This window comes from Melospiza georgiana, chromosome 3, assembly GCF_028018845.1.
Source record: "Melospiza georgiana isolate bMelGeo1 chromosome 3, bMelGeo1.pri, whole genome shotgun sequence".
Taxonomy (NCBI): domain Eukaryota; kingdom Metazoa; phylum Chordata; class Aves; order Passeriformes; family Passerellidae; genus Melospiza; species Melospiza georgiana.
In genome coordinates, this window is record NC_080432.1 from 22,441,871 (window position 1) to 22,465,926 (window position 24,056).

The 24,056-nt window shown below is 38.0% G+C and overlaps 1 protein-coding gene across 33 annotated transcripts in view; it reads left to right on the top strand.

The window, feature by feature from the left end:
* Positions 1 to 24,056, top strand: part of NRXN1 (neurexin 1) — a 681,183-nt gene that overhangs the window by 556,764 nt on the left and 100,363 nt on the right. For all 33 annotated transcript variants that reach the window (XM_058019627.1, XM_058019629.1, XM_058019648.1 and 30 more), the window contains one exon: positions 1,968 to 2,139. In XM_058019627.1, coding sequence (XP_057875610.1) covers positions 1,968 to 2,139 — 172 coding nt within the window. The remainder of the gene's footprint in view (positions 1 to 1,967; positions 2,140 to 24,056) is intronic.

Sequence of the window (24,056 nt, forward strand, 5' to 3'; positions counted from 1 at the left end):
CAGGACAGTGTTACTTTTCTTTGTATATATTTCTGTGTAAAGAGAATAAGCCTATGAATGAAACAGGTGAAACAAGTTACTGCATCCATGGGGAAAAAAACGGGTGAAATTTATTCTGAGTCTAGTTGAAGCAGCTGAAATTAAGAAGAGCTACAGTTACTTTTCCAAGATAACTGGGAAATCGCTATGCAGCTCACACCAGAGGCAAAAGAAGATGAGCATGAATTGAATAAGGTGGATCCCATATTGACACTCTATAGACATGGGAATGTCTATAGAGTAGGACCAGCGAATGGAGAAATATTAAAATAATCCACAAGGAAAAAAAGGAGGAATGTTTAAAACATTGTTCAATCAACTGAGCCAACAAAAAATATTTTTCAGTTTCATTCTGCAAATCTCATGAGGGAATGGTCCTTTAGTTGTTTCAGAAAAGGTCATAGCTGAGGAGCTGAGAGTGGTGCCAGAATGTTGAGGAACTGCAGAGGTGCTCAGAGCTGCTCAGCTGTGTAACTGCAGCACGCAAGCAGTGCTGGAAAACAAAGTCAGATGTTTGAAAAGTGAATAAAATAAAGTGGACAAACTCTTGAGTTCTTTGCTTGGGGGGCTTCCAGAGACAAGGAGCTGCAGAGTGCACTTACTGCAGGAGGCAGTGCTGGGGTAGTAAGGCAAAGAGAGAGCAGACACAAGAGTTCTGCTAGAGAGGTGGAACTGGTTCTGGGAGATTTAATGTGAATGAGAGCAAGACACACAAAGCAAAATATTTCATTGTGTTTCATCTGATTGTGTAAGAACTCTTTTAACTTTTTTAACTCTAAAGAAGGATATACCAGCTCCAAGAACATGAAATTTCATGTAGAATTACCAATTATCATGAATAAGTCGCTAATCTCATACTGTGTAGAGCTTTTCTTTTTTTCTCCTCAGTGTAATAAATACCTTTATTGAGGAGTAGAATTGATTTTATGGGAGATATAAAAAAAATCAAAGCTTTTAAGTTAACTTTAATAGACATTAAAAGACTTTGTTAAAATGCAGGTGTCCCGTTAGAGTGAACATTTTAATAATTAAAAATCAATAAAAATGAAAACGTGCTGATATGACAACCACTTGGAAAATCTACTGCTTTGCTCCCAGGTATTGGTGTGCATGGGAAGTCCCCTTAGCCCTAAGAGCACTCAAACACAGAAGTCTATAGGCAAATCTCAGCAAAAAGAAAAAAAAGAGTGTCTGGCCTTAGTGAGAACAATACTAGGTCCCTGTGTCAGCAAATGCCTTTTCCTACTCTCTGGCTCTGAACAGGGAAGTCCTTGTTAATCAGCCAGTGTGATCTTGGCTTAATGATTCAGAATCACTACAATGTGATGCCAAAAATCTCTCCAAGTGAAAAAAATTAGTCTCCTTCTTTGTTATAATTTTTGAAGGCTTTAAGTATGAATGAGGTTTGAAAAAAAGGAAAAGCAGGGCTGAAACTTGGCTTTTATGGCCAGAAAATTCTTGTATCTCTTCCAAGTGACACTGTAAGGCGTTCTGTTTTGAAAGTCTAAAAGGAAAATTTTTGTTTAATCTTCGTGGAGGTGAGGGAGAGGACAAAGACAGAAACCTTGAGCTTTCCTCCATCTTCCCCCGTCCTCATCTTGATCCGAATCTTTTGGAAGAGGAGAGAGCTCAATTTGGTGAAGCAACTCATTTGGAATATCAATTACCCTTCAAAAGCATGTCCCAGACTTCCTAAGCTGTCGGAAGGTTTGTTACTGCCATGCGCGAACCTTCAGAAATTACATCTGGGGAGGGAAGACGTCATTAGAAATCTTCCCCTGCACGACACACTGCCTCAATTCCTTCTAAAACAACTCCTAATTAGTTCTTTCTTCTTCTTCCTCTTTTCTTTTCTTTTTTTTTTTTTTCTTTTTCTTTTTCTTTTTTTTTTTTTTTTTTTTTTTATATTTCCCCTCCCAACTCTGCAGCACCAGGGCAAAATCGGAGTTAAGTTTAATGTCGGGACGGACGACATCGCCATCGAGGAGATGAACGCCATCATCAACGACGGGAAGTACCACGTGGTGCGCTTCACCCGGAGCGGTGGCAATGCCACCCTGCAGGTGGACAACTGGCCCGTCATCGAGCGCTACCCAGCAGGTAAGGCCTCACACACACACCTGGCACTAACAGGGTAGGGGGGGGGTCTGCCTGGATTTTTTTGGCCTCGTTTTGCTCCCCTCCCAGTGCGCTGTCAGCTCCTTTGAGGTGTTTCGGTAGCTGCAGAAGTAGTTGAAAGAATCCTGAGCAGCGCAGCTTATGATGATGGAGTTTCCTAAGTGAGTTTAAAAGCCCAAATTTGAGTTATTACTGGAAGTGAGGAAAATGCAGTTATGGAGGCATGAAGTAGTAGTTTTGTTTCTTGCTATCGTTTGTTTTTATTGCAATTTTGCTTTAGCGGGGAAAAAAAAAGGCTTTGACAAAAGCTACACAGTTTAAAGTGACTCACAAGCCTATCCCCAAGTGATGGGGTGAAACATTTACTGAGGAAAAGGTTGTCTGTGTTCTTTTGATTACAAGATTACAGCAATCTGAAGCTTATGAATTTAGCAGAAGTCTTCCAGCAGACACAAACCAAACAACGTTGCAGTTATCAATTGCACAACCAACCACCCAGACTGAGGTGCCTTAACTCCAAATGCAAACTACAGGATATTATTTAGCAGATGATGCTGGTTACTTGAAGAGGACCACTAGTACGATGGCAGAACTATCTTGAGCAGGCCCATATTTATTTTTTTGCAAATTTTATGCACTGAGGATTACTATGATGCTAATTTTATTCATTTTTAAAGGCAACAGGTTTTTCAGATACACAATCCCTTTCTTATTGAGTAGGACAAGTGAGCCATTAATGGTAACTTATGCATCTGCATGTTATCTTCTAGCAGTTGCTCTGTGTGTTTATAATAAGAAAAAGGCAGCAAATCTAGAGGTGTAAATGAAGGCAAATGTGCAAACCAGAATGCTTTTGAACAAAGGACAGTTCTGATTTATTGGTTTAAAAGTAGAAAATTCTTCATTTTTGGTGGTGGCGTGCAGCAGGAAGGTGTGTTTCACAAGTAAGGAATGCATAAGCCATTCCCTTGGCTAAGTATTAGTATTTAGGATGGAGATTTTTGTTATTGCTGCCATTTCAGCTGTAGTCCAGCTATTTTAAAAAATAAAAACATTTTAAAAAAATTCGCATGTGAAATATAACCTTTCAGATAATTTCTTGGAAATAATTCAGAATATATGAAATAATGAAAGTATGCATTGGGAAAGAAACTATGTATAGCAGAAGTTGTCAAAAAACCCACCTGTCTGCTAATGTGCTATGAATGAATGGCAGCTCTTGGAATTACAGCCAATAATGGTTTCTAAGTTAGACACATCTATGAGAGGTGGTAAACACTTGAGGGAAAGGTTACTGAATGAAATACATTCAGTGATCTTTCAGATATTCCTTTTTCCCCTGTGGCCCCCTAGCTTTCTAATTTTAAAGGGTTTGGTAAAGGGTTGATGAAATAAGGTGTAAGCTGGGGAGGACTTGTTATCATTTGTGTTCAAGACCTATTCAGCACAAAGGGAAAAATAGGCTTGAGGTGGTTTTTTGTTTATTTTGGTTTTTACCAAATGGTGAGCATGAATTCACCACCTCCAAGCTCAGGAGTGATGCATCCCAACAAAGAGGAAGTCAGGCAAACATGCAGGAGGCCTGTGTGAAGGAACAGGGAGATCCGGGACAGGCTCAAACACAAAAAGAAGCCTTGAATTCTGAAGCTAGTGGCACATAGAGCTTGTTTATCCTGAACAAAGATCAATTTAGAAAATAGAATGACTTCCTTAGGATGGGATTGGTGGAGTGGAAGAAAGACATTTTCTTTGAAAAAAGAAAACAAAATATTAGATTTTATTGAGTTTCCATCAGCACTCTATGTGCAGGCTGCATTTCAAGGCATTCTCAGTTGCTTCATTAGCTGTGGTACAGAATCCCTTGGCTCGTTTTATTGTTGGATCTTCTAAGACTGCTGTTGGCCTGTAATTTTCCTTGACTTTCCCACAGTAATATTTTATGACTCCTGTATGCCATAGCATTGCTTTTGCCTGCTGTCCTCTCCTTTTCACCTTCCATCTCTTCTCCCTTCCCAGGAGGCAGCCATCAAGCCACACCTTTCTCTTCTCTTACTATGCTGCCTCATCAGATATGCCAGTCTTGTTGTTTGGGTTTTTTTAATTAATAGCAAAAACCAAGATTAGGCAGCCTAATTAGTAAAGTTGCTACACTTACATATGCTGGAATATTTTTTTTCAAAGGTAAATTTAAATAATCAGTTTGTTGTCTAAAGCATACCAACTGATCAGGTCTTTCTTGTTGAGAAAAGATTTTTCTCAGAATTACTCTTCAGGTTGGCATGCCTGCTTACAAGACATTTCTTGGTTGTGTTTGGTGCCTTAAAATGCTGGGTGAAGATTTTCTGAGAGAATTTTCTGGTCAGAGACTCAGGAATTTCCAGTTTCATTGCCTGTGCATCCTTCATCTGGCCCCATGTAGCTGCAATGGATAAGGATAGCCAAGGTCCAAAACCAGCTGGTACCTTGCAAAAAAATATCACATGGCAATACTTCACAGAGCTTCCATGGTGGCCTTGTGTGTTTTACCCAAGAGCTGCATAAAATGCAGAAGAGTGACTCTGGAAGATGAACAGAATGTAGTCTGTCTCTCCTGTGACATCGTTCTTGATCCCACTAGATTTGAGTTTGCTCTGGGCCAATGCACCTTCAATTTATATCTGAGTGGGTGTGAAATGAGAGAGCTGTAAAAGGAGAAGAGGCAGGGGTCAGCGGTAGAGGATGATTATCCTAGTTAAGGTGGACGGTTGTTTTTTGAAATGTAGTTGGGAAAGATGTGTTTTTGTCCTAGACAAATGTGAAGATTTCAGTATCCTGAAATAGCTGGATGATTTTCAGAAACAGAGGTTTGGATTTACATATGTATGTTCTTCCAGACTACCATCAAAGTAATTTTTTTACTCTGAAGTTTCTTTCCTGTCACTTTTCTGATTAAAATAAAATGCCAGAGCTGTGAGGATGTATACTTTGATTTCTGCCCTTTATTAAATGTTGATTCTGTTTTCCCCATTTCTTGTGTTTGTGGCTGGTGCATAGCCCTGTGATTGTGAGTGGCACACTGTAGTTTTTTGATAGTTGATTATGATGCCCATATTTTCACTTGATTTATTTATTCCATTTGTCTTACCTAAATTCAGTGCTATGTCTCTTTGCTGAATTATCACCATCCCTCTGCACCTTCTCAAAGAACTTTAGTGTTTCATCTTGACCTCTTTTTCAGACAGTAAATTCACATTAACTTCTCTGGATGCAGCCTAATTTATGATCATATTAAGCAGCAATGAGAAAACTGCTGACTATTCAGTCAGAGCTCCTAATAAATAGACTATCCCCATTTCCATGCAGATCCTTTCTACTCCTTGTGGCTTATCTTGTCTGCTTCACTGTCTAGTTTTAATTTCCCTTCCCAATGGTCTGGCTGCTGTTGTGTTGATGGGACTGCTCCACAATAGCAACTCCAGCTGCTTCTGTGAAGAGGTTGCTCTTGTAACTTTCAATTAGGTAATAATTCTACACTTTCAGTTCCCTAAGGTTGCATAAAACAAAGAACTTGTTAATTTGTGTCAAAATGAACTAAGATTTTGGTCAAATTAAAAAAAAAGAAAGAAAAAAATTGTTTTAGTAATCTGAAAAGATCAATTTCAGTATTTTCTGAATAAAATTTTCTAACTTTTCATGTCAAGATTGCCCAGTGTTTACATGGGACTTAGATAATCTGAGAACAAAGCATTTTATTTAATTTGAAACAACATATTCATCCTTACCTGAAAGAAATTATGTTTCAAATAAAATCAAAAAGGGAAGAGGGGAAAAAACCCTCATAGTAGTGCTCATAACTGTACCTATTTATCATGAGAAACAGTTTTCTTAATCATCTGATTTTGTTCCTTGGTAGTGAAGTGTGTATATTTTACTAGTTAGAGAAAGTATGTCAAGACAAGGTAGCAAGGTAGAGGACATTTTAAAGCCACAATAATCACCACTTATTGTGAAAGAATTTCAGAATCACTTTTCTGACACTGACTCTGTGCTTTCTGTGGTTAAAGACAGTTTGCCCAATGATGATTCTTTTAAAACACACAGCACAGCTAATCATTTTACCTGTGAGGATTTTCTCTTCATGACTTCTATCATAAATCACACTGAGGCAGAATTTTCTATCTAGAAAATGACCTGTTAGATATTGGGCAATGGGTCTATGGTTTCAAAGCTGCTCAGTCTGCTGAGAATGCTCAGTATTCCTGGTACCCTGCAGGAAGATACTGTCTGATGTAGGCAAATATCTAAAACGATGCCCTCCCAGTCATCCCTGGATCTCTGCTAAGCCTTAGAACAGCAGAACTTTGTTGCAGCTGTCCTCACGTACCCCATGGGTCAGGACGTGCCAGGGATGTGTCTGACAGACCAAGATCTGACAGCATGAGCATGTCACTCACACTGCTTGCAGAAAAAGCTTGTCCAAAGCATTGCCAGACTGCTGGAACGGATGCATCTCTGTGATTAGGAGGTATAAATCACGATAGAGCACAGACACCAAAGAACCTGTGTGAGAGACCATGGACGCTGGCAGAGGAACAAACTGACATTATGCCAGTGCCTCTGCAATATGGCAATCACCAGCTTGAAGGGCTTTCATATAATACAGAATAATTCTGTACTGGGTTTTGGTTTGGGTTTTTTTTTGGTGTGGGTTAGTTTTGTTTTTTTGTTGTTTTTTTTTTTTTTTTTAATTGGATTTTTTTTTGGTCGTTTGGTTTAATTAAAGAGCTGAGATCACACATGTTGTCTTTAGGGAGTGTCTCAGGATCTGTGGGATCAAGGTTGTTCCTGCAGAACATCTAAGGGCTAGGGGAAATGGACATGTCATTTAAATGTTTCTCTTGGTCCCTGTGTTCTAGAAAATAGAAAAAGTGTCTGTCATCTTTTCGTGGGGAACATGGGACTCTAAGATAAATGCTAGGAGTCAGCTATTACCATGTATCCTATTTAGGGTAAATAGCATCCATTTGTCTTAGTTTTTCTGTGTTCAGATTGACTATGAAATTAACAGGAGACATTTGTGTCAGTACATTTGTTTCTCCAGGAATGGATTAGCATTTCCCAAGCAATCCATGTACTTGCCTAACTTGCTTACTATTGGCTTGGAAATAGCTTCCAAATTCAAGCCCCTACAACCTCTTCTGAAGAGGACCAAAGGTGTTTTTCAGGACCAAAGATGTTTTCCAGGTATAAGTGTGGTGACACCTCAAGCACCTTCACAAATGTGCCTTTGAATATTCTAATAAAAGGGACAGTCAGCCTGTTTTCACCACACTCATAATTGTCAAGGTGATGTAGGAATCTAACAAGTAAATGATCATTCAGTGACTGCCTTGCTTTGTAAGATAGAGCAAATTTTCAAACCTCTCTGGCCACTGCTATTTGGACACAGGACTTTCAGAGTGCTTCACAGGAAAATAACAGAACTGACTGCTATTTACTTGTCCAGCAACATATATTCTGCACCTTTTTTCTCACTGGGTTCCTCCTTTGGTAAAAGAATCCATCTTGATTTTCTCTTGTGTGTGTTCCTTTGCTCTGGCCACAGTTTTGACTCCTACAGTCAGATCTGTCATCCCTCAATCCTGATGGTTAAGACATAGAGGATATGAGAAAACACCATCACCTGATAAGCTGCAAAGCTTACAAACCTGGAGGAATCTCTCATTGCTTGTTCCCAAAGACAAAATAAAAACTGCTCTTATGCCCAGGAGGGAAGTCCAATGGAAAAGACTTAAGTTCTGTTCACAGCAATTAAGTTTCTGTGAAACACAAACTGCTGCATATCTCCTGGTTTGGATGTCATTTTCCTGCTGTGGAAAAACTGTGGTGCCAGTGAAATAAGGACACCTCATAAGACTTTACTTCCCTTGAAGATAACAGTGTTTGGAAAAATTGTGAGGATTTCTCAGGAGCTTCCCATCTGGGAATATGTAGAAGATGAGCGTGCGAGTAAACACTTTATGTATAAATTTATGCCACATGTGTAAAATCAGGCTTTCGAAGTGGAAGATGTGGGTCTAAAATATTTAGTCTATGGAATTAGTAAGAAAAGAATGGGAAACACACCAGCTAAGTCAGTAGATTTTTTGTGACCAACTAAAGCGTCACCTCCCTGTTTTGGAAAACAAAACTCATCAGTGTTATTTATGGCCTTTCATGTGTCCACGGAGTCACATCTCCCTGGGGTTCTGTCTGTGCTGAGGTTTCCACCTGGGAAGGTCTGCTGGTACCTGTTATAGTTAAACCTCCTCTGGTTTTGTAGGAGATAATGGGGTATAAATATGAATGAGTTAACGTACTTGGGGTTTTTGATTTGCAAAAAGTCTTTGATGAAGTTCCATGTGAAAATATTCAGGAAGAATTTACCCAGACCTGGTGGTAAAGGTCGAGTTCTTTGATGGATCAGACTCTCTCTTAGGGAGAACGGGGTCACAGATTCCCACCTAATGAAAATCAAAGGAGTAAATAAATTGATTTTCAATGGAAGTATGATCATTTAAACATTGTTATATATTGAATAACATTGATTTTTTAAATATAGAAGTTAGAAACCATACAGGCTGTGAGACAAATTCAAGATTACTACAGAAAAAAAAAATTAGTGAATGAAGAATTTAAAATATTGTGCTTCCTTTAACAAGCAATGAAAAAACAAAATGGAAAAATTAAAGGTAGAAAAATCTAAAAAGGTATTTTGAAATAAAAGCATTTAATAATCCCAAATTTTTACATTTTTGAAATTCAGAAATTATTGGTTTTGTGCAATTTATTTGCATTTTTTCTAGAATGAGAGTTTTGCAAAATCTTCATCGGCTTAAACATTTCAATCAAACAAAGCATTTTCTATTCTTACCTCAGAGTTATAACAACAACTGACACTGTTCAATATGCATCATAGCAGTAAAGTTGATCTATGAAAGATAATGCACGTGGGTGAGATAATCTGAATTCTCGTAGAAAATATTTTTAATTGGTTGCACTGGCTCAAGACAAAGTTTTAATGCTGCACACAGCTCATGGATTATTTCATTACCAGTCAAAAAATAAGTTCTGAGAATGTTTAGAATGCTAAAGAAAATACTAATGGAACTGTATTTGAATCAATGGGCCACTTTCCCTGTAAAGGATTAGTGGCTTGGATGGTTTTCTTTCCCATTCCAATTTCCTTTTTTTTCCCTGCATTTGTATTTAAAAGTAAGGTTAGTGAGAGAAGACCTTAAGAAATTAGAAATTAAAATGTACTGGGTCAAGTCTGCTTCTTTGCATAAATTGCTTCTCTTAGACAGTAGCTTAGAAGAAACGTCCTACTCTTAAGAAATCCTTTTGCTTTCATTCCAAGCACTTTCCAGTTCATCCCACTTTATTTTATGTCTTTTTCAGAATAGTTTTCTCATTTCTCTACTCATCATAATAACCTTTCTTCAATGACTTTTTTGTTTTGAATTTGGTTTTCAACTGCACATGTGTTTGAAAATGGACTGTATGACAACACTAGGACCTCAAGGATATATGAAGACAGTAATGCAGATATTAATTTGGCATTTTAAGAACTTAATTTTCTTTTTCATACCTCAGAACTGGGAAGCCCAATGTTATTGTGTCGCTGACTACCTGCTGAATGTCTTCCCTCATGAATTCTCTATCAAAGTGTCTCAACTTAGGGCAAGAAGGGGTGTGATTGGTCCTGTATCTTATGTGTGTGACCTGCACTTTGTAGTGTAAGCCTTGGTGTCACTTTTGTTAATTCAGAGGGGCTCTGTTCCTCTGCAGCCTCTTCAGCATTCCCACCATGTCTGCTTTCACGTCATCTACAGATTCATTGTGTGGATGGCACTTTATACTGAGATCAGTGAAGAAAATACAAAAGATGATTTGTTGCCAAACTCAGGGTACTTCCTTAGGAGTTCTACCAAGGTAGTTTTTCTGGGGGAAAACCATTGCTTTTCCTTGCAGTTGTATCTGCAGTGGCTTCTGTGGTATCTCCTATGACACAGTCTAATGCAATTTGGGAATTCACAGTGATATTCCTCTTGTAACTCCATGTGGAACTCAGTATTGAGTTTATCACATTTCTGTGACTAAAACACATGCAGGCCTTCCACTCATTCAACTAGATGGCATCAGTTCCCCAAAATATGTGGAGAGCTTTGGTGCATCTGACCCACCTACTATGTCTTGAGGGCTTTTATTTTTCAAATACAGTTAATTTAGTGGGGAACATAAGGGCCAGAATATGGTACAGCTGACACATTGGCAGGTCTGAATGTGACAACAAGGGCTGCTTATCATCTGTGTGAGTGATTCCCTGAGAAGCTAAAGAGGATGCTGAATGAAGGGGGAGTTTCAGGGAGGAGACAGCTCCAGGGCTGGTTCCTGGAAGGACATGCATCCCGGGAAGATGGGTGTGCATCAAGTGTGATGCAAGGCAAGCAGCCCTTGAATGCAGAACCTGTCAATAGCTACAGCAGCACAATATCAGTCTCTACATGAGACAGAGGAAGGAGGAGAGAACAAACTCTTGTTCGATGCTATTCTTCGTGTTTTTGGGGTTTTTTTATTCAGCTTTTTACCATACACTTTTCACACTCCTGTATTTTTTTCCAGAGTTAATCCATGATTTGCTACATGACATCATATCAAATGCTTTACTGAAATACAGAAAATTAGATATACTTCATTTCCTTCATCTAGAAAATGAGTTAGCTTGTCCAATACAGCTGTTAAACTGGCCTAACATGATTTGGTAGTTTTGTGTTTTATCTCATTTTCCAATTGCTTTCATGTCTTTAATTATTTCTTTTAAAATTTGTTCTAAAGCAGCATGCATGGCTAAAGTCAGACTAAATACTTCAACTGGGTAGTTTTTAAATTCTACTTATGTAAATCTATTACATTGTCTGTTCCCTGCTACAAGAAATAACACATCTCATTGAATACCTGGATTTAAAAACTCCTGGCTGCTTCTTTTTAAGTTCTGGGATAGAGATAATCTTTCTCACTTTCTGGCCACACAAGTTCAGTCAGAATATGTACATTGCTATTTTCAGAGCTATGGAGATCTATATTAAACACATTCCTGTTAGTTAATTCAGTCTGCTCCCTTGGATCCCCATCAGCCTCCCTATAAAGTAATTCTCCTTGACTCTATGATCTTTTTGTTTATAGCACTATAGAATCTCTGGCTTTTGAATTTAGTTTACTATCTTTGGGAGGTTCTTTGGGTAAATTCTGGCAACATTTCTTGAGTATTTTTTTTTATTTTCCTAATTCTGAAAGGCACTGCTCCCTTTACCCCAAGTCTGGGGTTTTAACTGCCTGTGTCATAGCCTGTGATAGTGTAGTTGCTCAGTCTAGCAGATCTCCTCTCGTGTATTTTAACCTTGTAGGTGCAAAATAAAAAAAAAAAAAATATATATATATATCGATATATATATATATACATCATCATTTAAATACTTTATAGAACTTCCAAGTGTCATTCCTGGCTGAATCCCATAGACTGATTGCATAATCTGACTTCCTTCTGGTTATCAAATTTTGTTCTTTTTAAATCAAGAATCTGATTTACAGGCTTATTTTTAGTTGTCCTCATATTAATTTAAGTCAACTCCTGATCACTCAATCAAAAAATGTTTCCTACAATTAACTTTTCTATGATGTCTCCAATACTCAGCCAAAGCAAAGATAAAATTGTGTTATTTTTGTTGATTTTGTCTGGACAAAATCCTCAATGAGGATTTACTATTACAGGAAGATTAAATCTACCTATATTCATGTTATGATGTCCAGTTATAGTATTAATAAAATGAAGCATTATGCCAGAGTGTAAAATAATGGTATGGAGAAATAAAAATAAGACAAGGAGTTATTTAAAACTCAATTCACTAAGTTCTCCAGAATAAAGACAGAAGAAACTATTCTGGAAGCAGGAATCAAAATACATGAAAAATTCATCTAAGTTACTGAGACACAAACCAGCAGTCAAGTGATGGATGTAACTAGGCCAGTGTGCTACCTTTCCTTTGTAATTGCACAACTGATTTCTTGCATGTTTTTCTCATTTCATACAGCTCTGGCTGCTCTTTGGTTATGATTAAATGTGTTTGTCAGCACACACACAGGTCTCACATTCTGTATCATTTTATTGTCCATGTGAAAGACTGATGTTAAAAAAAATGGAAATTTGTTTTCCCATTCTCTTTGGGTGAGCCTCTGCTGCAGCTTGCTCAAAGTCAAGGATTTTTTTTTTTTTTGCTTTAAAAAAAGCACTTCTGCCCTTTGAGAGATTATGAAATTGTTCTATCCTGCTGCTGTCTTTAAATAAAGAACCTAGGTGATACCCAAACAAAGCACTACAGTAAGTCTCTTTTCAAAAAGTGGCTTCAGTAAAATTTCCCAAATCAGCTTTTTAATTTGACAGCTTATCAGGTCTTTCTGTCAGATAATGCAGTATAATAATGCTTCTCTGAGTCTGCAGACAGATTTTTTTTTCCCCCCTTTATTTTTCATCTTGGATATCCTGGTGAAATACAAAGGCTCATCCCTTCTTAGGCTTGTTAGATCCTGTAATTAAATTCAGATCTTGATAAAATGTGTGGCACGGTTGTCATTACTTGATCACAGAAGGTATAACACCTTTCAGTTAGATACAGCAAGGTGGCACAATGGAAGGAGAAAGAAAATGTCAAATGAGCAGTGATTCAGAAAAGCGTTTTTAAAATACTGAAAGAAACAGAAATGTGCTCTTTTCGTCTCTTTTGGCAGAGGATGGGCCAATGCCTGCTTTCCATAATTAGGCACAGGGTGGTATTGAAATGGAATTTCTGAAGACAACAAGCTCCAGGGATTCAAGCTAGAGGAATAAAATGGGAATGAAACCAGACCTAAGAATGAGACATTGCAAATCTGTCTCAGCTGGTCCCTTTCACCCTTTCAGGAAACCCTTATCTATTAACAATTCCCAAAAGTCAGGTCACAAAAGATGAAATATTGCCTATACTTGGAGGTTCTTTTACAAACTTGTATTTGTCTTGACATAGGTTTTCTGTGTAACCTGCAGCATCATACTTGCCCAATCCAGTAGTGTAAGCTAGAAATGGAGGATTAGCATCTTGTCAGTCAAGAGGAGAACAATTTACTCGAACTCTTCCCCAAGGAATTTTAGCTGCATAGTTTCCTTAACAATATAATGCTGGTATCTCTGATGGCATCAGTGATTTAAAAGGAATTCGTCATTCTTCTTTTTCTTTCCCAGGGGCAGAACTGTGTTGTCAGTGCAGAGACTTGAACAGATTCCTTTGTTTCTCTCTCCTTCCAGCCCCCAGTGCGTTTGTAATATCTCATTACACAGGACTTTACATAACGTGTCACTCTCTGGGCCAAACCAATGATTCTCTCACCCCACTGGAATGATTTCTGTGTAATGCTGAAGTTGGTGTGTTTGTGACAGTGCCCCTGTCCTGAGATGCCTCCCTGGATGGGCACTCTCATGTGCCAGCTCTGAGGCTGCCACTGAGGCTCCAGGGGCTGGTTGAGCATGCAGGAGCAGAGTACAGTGCTGAGTGCCTCTCCTGCAGTGCTCTCTATTTCCATTATCCTCTGGGGCAAGCCTGGAGTCAGTCTGCAGTGGGAGCCTTTCTCAGGACAGAGAAAATCAATGTGGTGTTGAGCCTTCCAACCAGACAATCTATCATATGGAGAACAAAATTAATTTCTCTGCAGTGCTATTGTGTTTTAGGTGCTCTCAGAAGATGAGGTATTTTTTTATTTGGGGCACATTCGTGCATGAGTCCCCGATATATTTTACTGGTGGCATGAGGTGTGACAGCAGTATAGTACTTTATGTCTGCAGGATAAGAACTTCCATTAAACTAACTAATTCAGGAATAGTCACTATAATTCATACTGCAGCAGGGAAAACAACAACTTGCTCTGTCCCAGATATATTTTCCAGGGAGAGAAGTGCATTAAGCAGGTATCCAGAAGGATGCAAATCATTGCTGTCTGGAACACGTGAGCATGCACATTCTTTAGACTCTCTTTCTCCCCTTTGTGCCCTGTGAACAAGGGAGAGAAGCTGCCCACCCATCTCTTCATCTTGTGGTGTCATTAGATTCCTTCAGTCTTAAGCCCTGTTATTTAAAAAACAAACAAACAAAAAACATCTTCCAACAACTACACTGTCAAAATATTTCTTTTCTTTAATACTTTGGATTTGAGATTAATGTTGCACCTTAATGTTGTTGTTAATGTTGCACCTTAGTTGCAACAATACAAATTCTGCTGTATTATATCATGCATATACAATTAAGTTCAGTGTGTTCCAGGAGTTTCAAAGAGCTACCTTGACCCTAGCAGTGTATAGCTAAGCCAAAGTATAGTTGGTTTTTTGTTGTTTTCTTTTTCTTAGTCTATCCTACCTGTCAAAAAAGAAAATCTTGTATGATTTATATAACCTAGAACTTTCATGAGCTTCACAAGGGGGAGATTGTGTAGTATACAGCTTTTCAAATAAATTTGAAGCAGAAATTGAATATCCCTCAGTGTATGAGAAACATGAAACATTGTAAAGGGCATCCTAATTTCAGCCCCTTTCATGCAGAAGTTAACTGAATTAAAGGCAGTGAAATTATGCTTTTAGAAATTGGTTTAATTGAGATGTGAATGGTTTATTTTCCTCAGTGAACTATTTCTAACGCATTAAATGGCTTTTCTGGTGCAGCATCGGGTATAGTGGACATTAAAAAAATGAATGAAACACAATATCATCAAGGTTAAGCATATATAAAGACAATTTTGATTTTCCTGTTTTACAGATCTGATGGGCATTAATAGATGAGAGGTTTAAAATTTTAAAATTACAGTTTATACAATAGGGAGAGAATAATAAATATGTCCTTTGCAAAAGAACAAATGGTGCTAAAAATATAACTGTAGCTGGGTTACAAAAAGCTGGTATATAAAAATATAACTGTAAAGGGCTCAATCTTGAAAGCACACTCTCATTTTCATAGTTTGGTAATTGCCTCATAGCAATTTTTAACCAAAGGATTCTTTAGCATCTCACTTTAGGCCCCAGTCCTGGAGCTTCTCTCGTGTAAATTCGAGTGAGTTTCTGTCTGAACTAAACTACAAACTCAGTTATGGCAGCACTATCATTTCCAGAAAGCTGTGACAGGATATGGTACACATGAAGGATTTGGACAGAGAGCTTTCAGACTCAGTTTCAGCATTCCTCCTCCCCTTTTATTAAGTTCTCTGGGGCTCATTGGTATCCTGTGTGTAAAAATCATCCTCCAAGAGCCAAATTAGAATCAGAGAGGAGCAGCACTGCAGAGGGCAGTGTGGCAGTGACTTTGGGGAGCCTGCAAATCACAGCCACACATCTCATTTTCAATCCCAAAGTTAGTGGATATTCCTCATCCAAGTGGTGAGCAGTGAATGTAGTTAATTTTTCATTAGTCAGCCTGAGGTAATAAGCTCAGCATTGCATAAAAGTGATGGTTCTCAGTGAGGGGCACTCACTGACTGGAACTTCCCCCAACCACTGGCGTTCTCTAGTGGCTCTAAAAAGCTTATGGCAATGCAAACAGGACACAAAAAGTGTCCTGGAGAAATAGAATTCCAAGAAGACTCTTGTGGGGGGGTCTCATCTTCCAGGTTTCTCCACATGAAACACCACACTAGGCTGTGAAAAAGGAGTTCATGGAAATGGCTTTGTGGGCACAAAAGGCTAAAGCATTAAGAATTGGGGAGGATTTTAGCACCTTTTGCAGCACTTTGAAACAAGCTCTGGAACAAGTATCAAAGTCTGTACCTGGGGTCTTTGGTTCTATAGAAGAAAACAAATTGGTGTGTGTGTAATGAGAACCCCAGAGAGGCACAATCTTAAGTGATTTATACTGTCAAAAAGAAAACTATGCAGTGACTTGATTACAGCCTGAGTGCTTTCAGGAGGAGAAAAACAGTAGATGCTTACAGTGCTCTTTAGCCGTTCCTAGAAAGCTGTAACCAGAGCTAGGAAATTCATGGAAGAAATGAGCACAGAATTTCAACAGTGAGCCTTGGTACTCACTTCTGAGAGATTTACCTCATGGTGTGTCATCACATCAGGAGAAGGTGGTTCCCTGGAAATCCTGATTGAGCTGGTTATAAATTAACCAAAGAATAGTTTCATGGCTGAATACCTGCTTTAGTCATATCCTTTGATGTGCAGTTGACATTAGTGCTATGTCTTAGGAGTCCTAGGAATATTGCTATGGCACCACTGTGTTCATAATGCTGATATAGCAAATAACTTTCCAGGAATTAAAGTCAGAGTAGGAAAAAAAAAAAAAGTTTCCAGGCATCATTTCTATACCCAGAAACATTACTGTGCTAATCAAAAGCTATGTGATACCTTAAATATGTCAGTCCTATTGCATCAAACTGAGAATGTACTTGCAAAAAAGCAGAAAGAGAATACTGGAAATATTACTTAAACCCTAATAAAACACTTATCTTTCTCTTTATCAGCTTTGTATATTTATACATTCATAAACCCTGATAAATTCCTGTAAGGAATGATTTTTAGTTAACTGCTGTCTTATCCATTCCATCTGATAGCTCACAGTTTGTTGCATGTAATTTTTGCAGTAGCTGACTTTAGTTAAAGAGCATTCCACGGAGTTAGCCTGCATGCAGCTCTTCCAGCTGAGCTGGAGAGATGAGCCGTGCTGCAGGAGTGTGTCAAAAATAATCTGCTGCCGGTGCTCTTCCCTTATCTGTCATAGCTCTGTGGATGCAAGCACCATGGGTGTTCTGTGCAGAAAACAAAATGGGATGCTACTCCAGTCCTTGTCAGAATCCCGTTTTAGCCCTGAACTTTATTGGTGGAAACAACCCACCCTGGCAGTTAGACATATTTCAGTGTTAATTGAATATACTTCAGCCTCATACTTTCTAAGTTTGATTGTTCTGCTTTAGAAGCAGTGGCAAACATAGGAATAAAAGCAAGGACAGGAGGCAGCTGCCTTTTCCCATGGAATCTGCTGAGCCCATGCCAGTAATTTCATGGCTGATGATGAACAGTAGATTGATGGACTGATGTAGTCCTTCCTGCTCAGAGGCCTGAATTTTGTCTTGAAATATGCTTATTAAGCTGGAATGAATTAATATTTTATTAGTAAGTCATCTGCCCATTTTAGCTGTTAGTGTATTATCTGCTTTGAATTAGAGGCTTATTTAATACTTCACTTTGCTCAGTACCATCATTTAGAAATAAAAATAATTTAAATAGCATAATACATTATATTTAATAATGCATTAGTGCTTCATGTTAAAGAAGCTACAAGAGTTCATGAAGCTGGAAAGATGATAATAGCCTTATTTAATTTCAATATGGTGGGTTTCAGTATGTTTTTAAAAGGTCAAGTGGTTCCCTGAGAAAAAGTAGATGTGTAAATCGTGCTAGCAGAGCTATTTGCTATTTTCTTTCTAAAGTTGATCTTTTTCCCATTTAACATTTCATAAGTGTTTCAAAGTAGAAGTCAGGTCTACACTGTGGGTATTGCATCACCAAATGGATTTTTGTAAAACAAAATGAAAAATTAAACATATTGACAGCTGAATACTGATAATCTATTTCCTTGCAAATTCATATACGCTTAAATAATTCAATACTGATTGTTTCTGCATTCTGATGTCTCAGCTCAGATTTGCTCTGCAAATCAAGCCAATAAATTTAGACCTGCATAAAAGTTAGCTGCCGGCTTTGCACTGCCCATCCAAAATGCATCCTAGTTAGGTTTGAAAACAGGGCAGCTCCTCATATCAAAGTGTGTCCTGGGCGAGAGCCTAAAGCACAGGGATGTCTTGCTTTAGCTGGTGCAGGATCCACACATGTTAGGGCTGGCTTTGGAGCCACTGGCTTTCCTTTCTGGAGGCCCAGGGCTTCCTTGACACCATCTGTCACCTGGAAACATGCCAGCAGAGATCTGCTCAAAGATGTCTCAGGCCATGATTTAGGAAAGCACCAGAGAATTCCTTCTGTGCTCAGTGCCCAGTGTGCCTTCATGGACTTTTGAAGAATAGGGCGCACTGAAATGGACTTTCCATGGATGTGGTTTGTGCCAACACTGGCAGCCCCTCTCCTGCCTACTCCCCACACAGGTCTTTAGTCAGCAGTGCGTCTTTGTCCCATTTTTAAACAAATAGTATGAGAAGTCAGGAAGCAGAGATATCAGGAGAGTGATTAATGTGTTATGGTAACCAGGCTTTCTGTTCCTTGAGAACCTCCTAAACCATACAAGAAGGAAAATATAGAAGAGTTTTAAATAGAGAAATTCAGAGTACCTGAGCACTGAAATGTTCTTCAAAATTGCCATCTCAAAACAAAATCAAATGTTTTGCAACAGTTCTTAGTATTCTAGGCTGTACTACATCAAAGAAACCCCAAACATACATATATATATATATATATTTATATATAAATATATATATATATATATATAAAATCAATCACAAGGGAAAAAACCTTAGCTAACTGGAAATTGTGTTGTAGATTATTAGAAAATGAGCTGCGTTTTATAAAAAGTTAAAATGATATGCATCATATCTTAGTTTACAGCGTAATTACTAGTGATTTTAAAGAAAGATATAAATAGGAAATCAGATTATTTCAATTTTTAACAGATAAGATTAAACCTCTTCTGGGAGTCTGCTCACAGCCATTATGCTTTTCCATGGTGGTGGTCTCGTTGTAGTTCTGCAGTCCTAAAGCACTCCTTTGCTTTTATCTCAGTGAGCATCTGTTTCTATTATTTACAGTTTCTGTTTCTGTGTCTTGCCAAAAGCATTATATGTGCAAGTTTAAACTTTTCCATTTGAAATAGATTATTCTTTTATAGTAAAATGTCTGCAAGGTCTAAATACACAAATTGAAATGCCACTTTTGGACAGAACTGAAAATCTTGAGCTTGCTTTAGCCAAGGGCTAGGTTTTTTCTTCTTTTTTGCCCTCACTGCTGACACAGAACAGATTTTTATCTCTTAAATGCCATTTTCTGTCTATATGGGCACGCTTGGTTTTTTCTGCCTGGCAAAATCTGGTCCAAACAATGACATCTGCTTTCTTCCTGTTGGCTTGTGTGTAATTATGCTTGTCCCTAGGAGAACAAGCTGATACAGCCTGGGCAGGTGCAGCAAGTGTGACAAAGCACCTGCATCTCCCAGGACTTTGGGACATAGGTGTTAACTCCAGCATCTTCATGTTTTGTCAAAGAACATGAAATCAACATCTTTAAAATTTAGGCTGCAGTGAGGTTTGTGTGCTGTTGATGAAGGTTGGTGCTGAGTGCTTTGAATTTCATACAGTGTTTATGAATCTGGTCATGTAATGAGCATGACTTTATCTGTGCCCTGCACTGCCCCTGAACAGTCTGCTAAAGCAGTCCAACTTCAGCAGATTTGGAGATCACAACTGAAGGCCAATACTCTATTTTCTCTTATCAACCACATAACCAAGAGCAGGACTTAACTCCAGAAGATTTTTCCAATTGTTTCAGATAAGTTTTCATGTTGCAAATTGTCCACAAATAACTTATGGGAAAAATAGATTTTTTCCAAAGCCTTTCACTGACTACAATAAAATGCAAGGATATGAGCAATGACCTTTGGCAGTTTGTCCTTATTCTGATATCAGAATTTATGTGGTGATTAAACTTAATTAGGAGACTTAGCACACAGTTATTAAGTACTTTCTTATTGATGGCTTCTACCTGAATACTGGATATTCATGGAGTTACAGCCCAATGGGAATTTGAAATGAGAGCTGAGCACAGTGTCTCCCATTTGCCATTGTTCATTTATGTAATCTATTGTTTCTGTCAAGAGACATTCTATAAGCACCACTTTTCTAGCATGAAATGAAGATCATCTAGATTGCTACTTGGAAAAAAGTCAGTAGAACACCCTCAGTAGCTGCTATCTCAGATCTAGCTAATTTTCAAAGCAATAGGCCTGGAACATTCTCCATTTTTCAGTTGTTGAAAATCTATGGAATAAAAAACTGCTTACAGTCAACTTTTGGTTAAATTCATACAGAAGAGGTAACCTTAAATGCTCTGACATTATGATTTAGAAACAGTTCACAGTCCTTTTACCTTGGAGAACTGCAAAATGTCGCTCTTGGGGTAATGTGGGATATGGCACCATACTTACAACAATTCATTCCTCTTCAATGATTTCTATCAATTGTCCTGCCTGTTTTAGCAGCAGCCCTATAATATTAGCTCCTTTAATACTACACAGGCAGTACAAAGGATCTTTGTAAAACTCCAGATAACAAAATATGACCTTTAATTTATCAAACAAGTCTTATGTTTTCTTATCTGCTTCTTGTTGCTTTTCATCTTCTCTTGCTTGTTTTTGATATAATACATCAATCTCTCAAAATAAGCCATCCAACACTGCACAAACTGAGACACTGCATTATAGTGAGGAAGTGAGAGTCAGGAAGAGCACACTCTTCATTTAATTAGTAATTAATCCAGTGAGAAATAATCAAAAACAAGAACAGGGCAGAAGGTAGTTGATTTGAAGTGAAATCAACTTCTCCCCCTGCGAGGTTAATGAGAGTTCACAGTTTAATCCTGTAGAAAGTTGTAAAAATATTATTTGCTTTGTTTAATACTCAAGCGTGAAATAAGGAGCTTACAGGTGAAGGAGATGTTTTGGTACAGTCTGTAAGATAAATGGACATCTTTCAATAGATGTGGTAATTGTAATCTTAAAGGCAAACCTGAGTTTTACTTTGTTTTTAGCAGTGCTATAAGCCCCTAGTGAGAGATTTTACTCTTCTTTGAAGACTGCTATCAGTCATTCTGTGGGCAAATAGTCTCTTTGGATGCTTAATAGTCATTATGAGGAATTTGGGAATTCCTGTAGGGTGTAAAGGGTAATATTATATTATGGTCATTTAGTATGAACTTGCCAGGTTTGGCACTTCAAAATTTAAAGTGGTACTTCATGTTGGTTTCTCTCTTTATAGGTTAAATTTTCTTGAGAAGGTAAGGCATTGAAGAGCTGCACTCTTATTTATTTGCTACAGGTTCTTTCTCTACTTTAGGAGCTTCTTTTCACTTTTACCCTCTCACTGAGCTGATGGTGAGGTTTGTTCAAAATAGTCACATTCTGCAACTCTGTGTCTACCTTCCCTCCAAGCACTGGAGGAAGCCCAAATCAGCCTTTTGGGTATGTAACTCCTCATACAACACCTTCAAGACTGACCACTGCATCCTCCACTGCTACAAAGAGACCTGACATCTTTCAGCAGCAGGAAAGGACGTACACCTTCATCTGGTCCATCCAGAGCTCACTCCTGGATCCAGCACTGGCTAGACAATTCTGTCAGCAAAAACAGAGGTCAGAGCAGTGTCCACAACTAACACAGTGACTTCCTGAGCTGAACTTGGACCTCTTGCCTACCCCATGCAACCCACGCTGTGCAATGTGTGCACAGTAATGGAAATGGATGGTGTGAAAGTGTCGCAGACATCTTTTATGAAAAATCCTTTCCTTAGGATTTTTCCTCCTGAGAAGCTGAGAGGTCTCAAGAACAAAATGTAAACAATGATTATCTGCTGCTGTGGAATGCAACAGGTGCATCTGTGACTGGCCCATGTTGGATGTTTGCAATTAATGGCCAATCACAGCCCAGCTGGCTCAGACTCTCCGCCCAAGCCACAAACCTTTGTTATCATTCTTTCCTTTCTATTCTATTCTTAGCTAGCCTTCTGAGATGAAGTCTTTTCTTCTATTCTTTTAGTATAGTTTTAATGTAATATATATCATAAAATAATAAATCAAGCCTTCTGAACATAGAGCCAAAATTCTCGTCTCTTCCTTCAACATAAGACCCCTGTGACCACTGTCACAATGAAAGAACTTTAGTATAGAACATTACTGAGATTGGGATTTAATTTCCTGGCTATGTGAGACTGTTTGTGAACTATTTGTCCCCCATATCCCACCCTGAGCTGCTGTGGCTTCCTCTCATGCCATGAAACTGAAATTTCAGTCAGATTTCATCCCTAACTGCATCTGGAGGAGTGATGTGGTCTCTGCCTTCCTCTTGAAGATGTCAGGGGAGTCATGATTCAGAAAAACCAGGGAGAGAGAGTTGTTTATAAATGGAGAGAGACCTTGCTTTCAACACTTTGTTATTTATTTCCCTAACAGATCACTGGGACTAACAATGTGAATTTGTATTCTATTAAAGGGTTTGTTTCAAAGAAAATGCTCTCTAGTCTAGCTTGCTCTTCACAGACTCACGATTTTCAACCTTCTTACTTATTCCCTTTCAAGGATGCTGCTATTTCACATCAATAACTGACACCTTTATTTCAGAGCACAAAATAGAATTACACTCCAGCCCTGACAATATAATAAATCAGGAGGGATAAAATACATATTAGTGAAGTTCACATAGTTGGTTTGTCCCAGCTGACCTATAGATATAAAGGTATGATTAAAGGGTTTTTTTGGACTGCTTCTTCTCAGTTGTGACACAAGATTTAACTCTGACTCAAAGATTTGACCTTTGCTGCTCTTCTCTGCTTACCTTGATTCTTTGGAATTATTGTTATTCCCTTGAAGCCTTTCTGCCAGTATGGAATTAACACTCTGTTGTGACAAAATATTGTGTATTTGGCAGAAGAATGAAGCCATCTAGAATTCAATCAGGTTAGACAATGTCATGGTGCACATCCTGAGTGAATCATTTCCACCCAGCTTTTTTAATCAAAGAAATCTTGGCCATAGAGCCTGGAAGAATAATGCTGGATAGGCACATAGCTGTCTACAATTAAATTTTAGGCACAGGTTTTTTTTTTTTTTTTGTTTTGTTTTGTTTTGGTTTTTTTTGGTTTTTTTTTTTTTTTTTTTTGTTTTGTTGTTGTTGTTTTTTTTTTTTTTTTTTTTTTTTTTTTTTTTTATGAATTACGATTGAAAGGGTGCCTGCCAGAGCACTTAATCTTTTCTGATGGGTAACAGAATAAAATCTCAAAGTTGCAGGTTTGTTTAGAGCATGAAAAAAAATTTATTAGCCTTCTTGGAAGTGTTTTTACTGAAGAAGTTCCTTGTGGTTCACCATATTGGTAAAAACAAGCATAAATAAAGGAAGGTAGAAAAACGTGAACGGAATACTCCTGAGGAAAACAGTCTGTAGTATTTATGGTTTCTCTACTGGGGATGAGATTATAAAATGAGGGAAATGCATACAGTTTTACTGGGTCTATCCAGATTTGTTGTATGACCCGAACAAGATGATTGGGAAGAAGCAGTTATTAAAACAATGTGTGTTTTTTGTTATATAGTAAATAGGACTTTTGTTGCTTTTGATGGATTTTCTGTTATTTTCAGTTCTGTGAATATTTTTTTTCATGTAGTTGTTATGTGTCTACTGGTTTCATCATTACTAAATCCATGTGTTCTCCTTGAAACTAAATCCAGATAAGTTCCATACCATTTCCCTCTAACCTTTCCATTTATATTATATACTAGAAGAATTTAGGCTAACGTAATAGTGTCAAATTGAGATGTATTTCACAGTGCACTTTTCATCTGATGAGGAATGGGCTAATGTAATCAGCAATTATTTTTTTGTGTGACCTTTACAAATCAAATTGTTATTTTCTTGCTTTTCATTTGAATTTTGCTCCCAGTGGTGCAGGACTGCTGCAGCTAGTATGAAACATAATTTATTGACAGAATCACATTATAATAGTCTCAGAAACCATACGTATTGTATGTTTTAATGAAATAATTTAAAGAAATGTATAAGCTGGCCGAGATTAAATTTATGCTGTTAGTTCACAGAGGAGT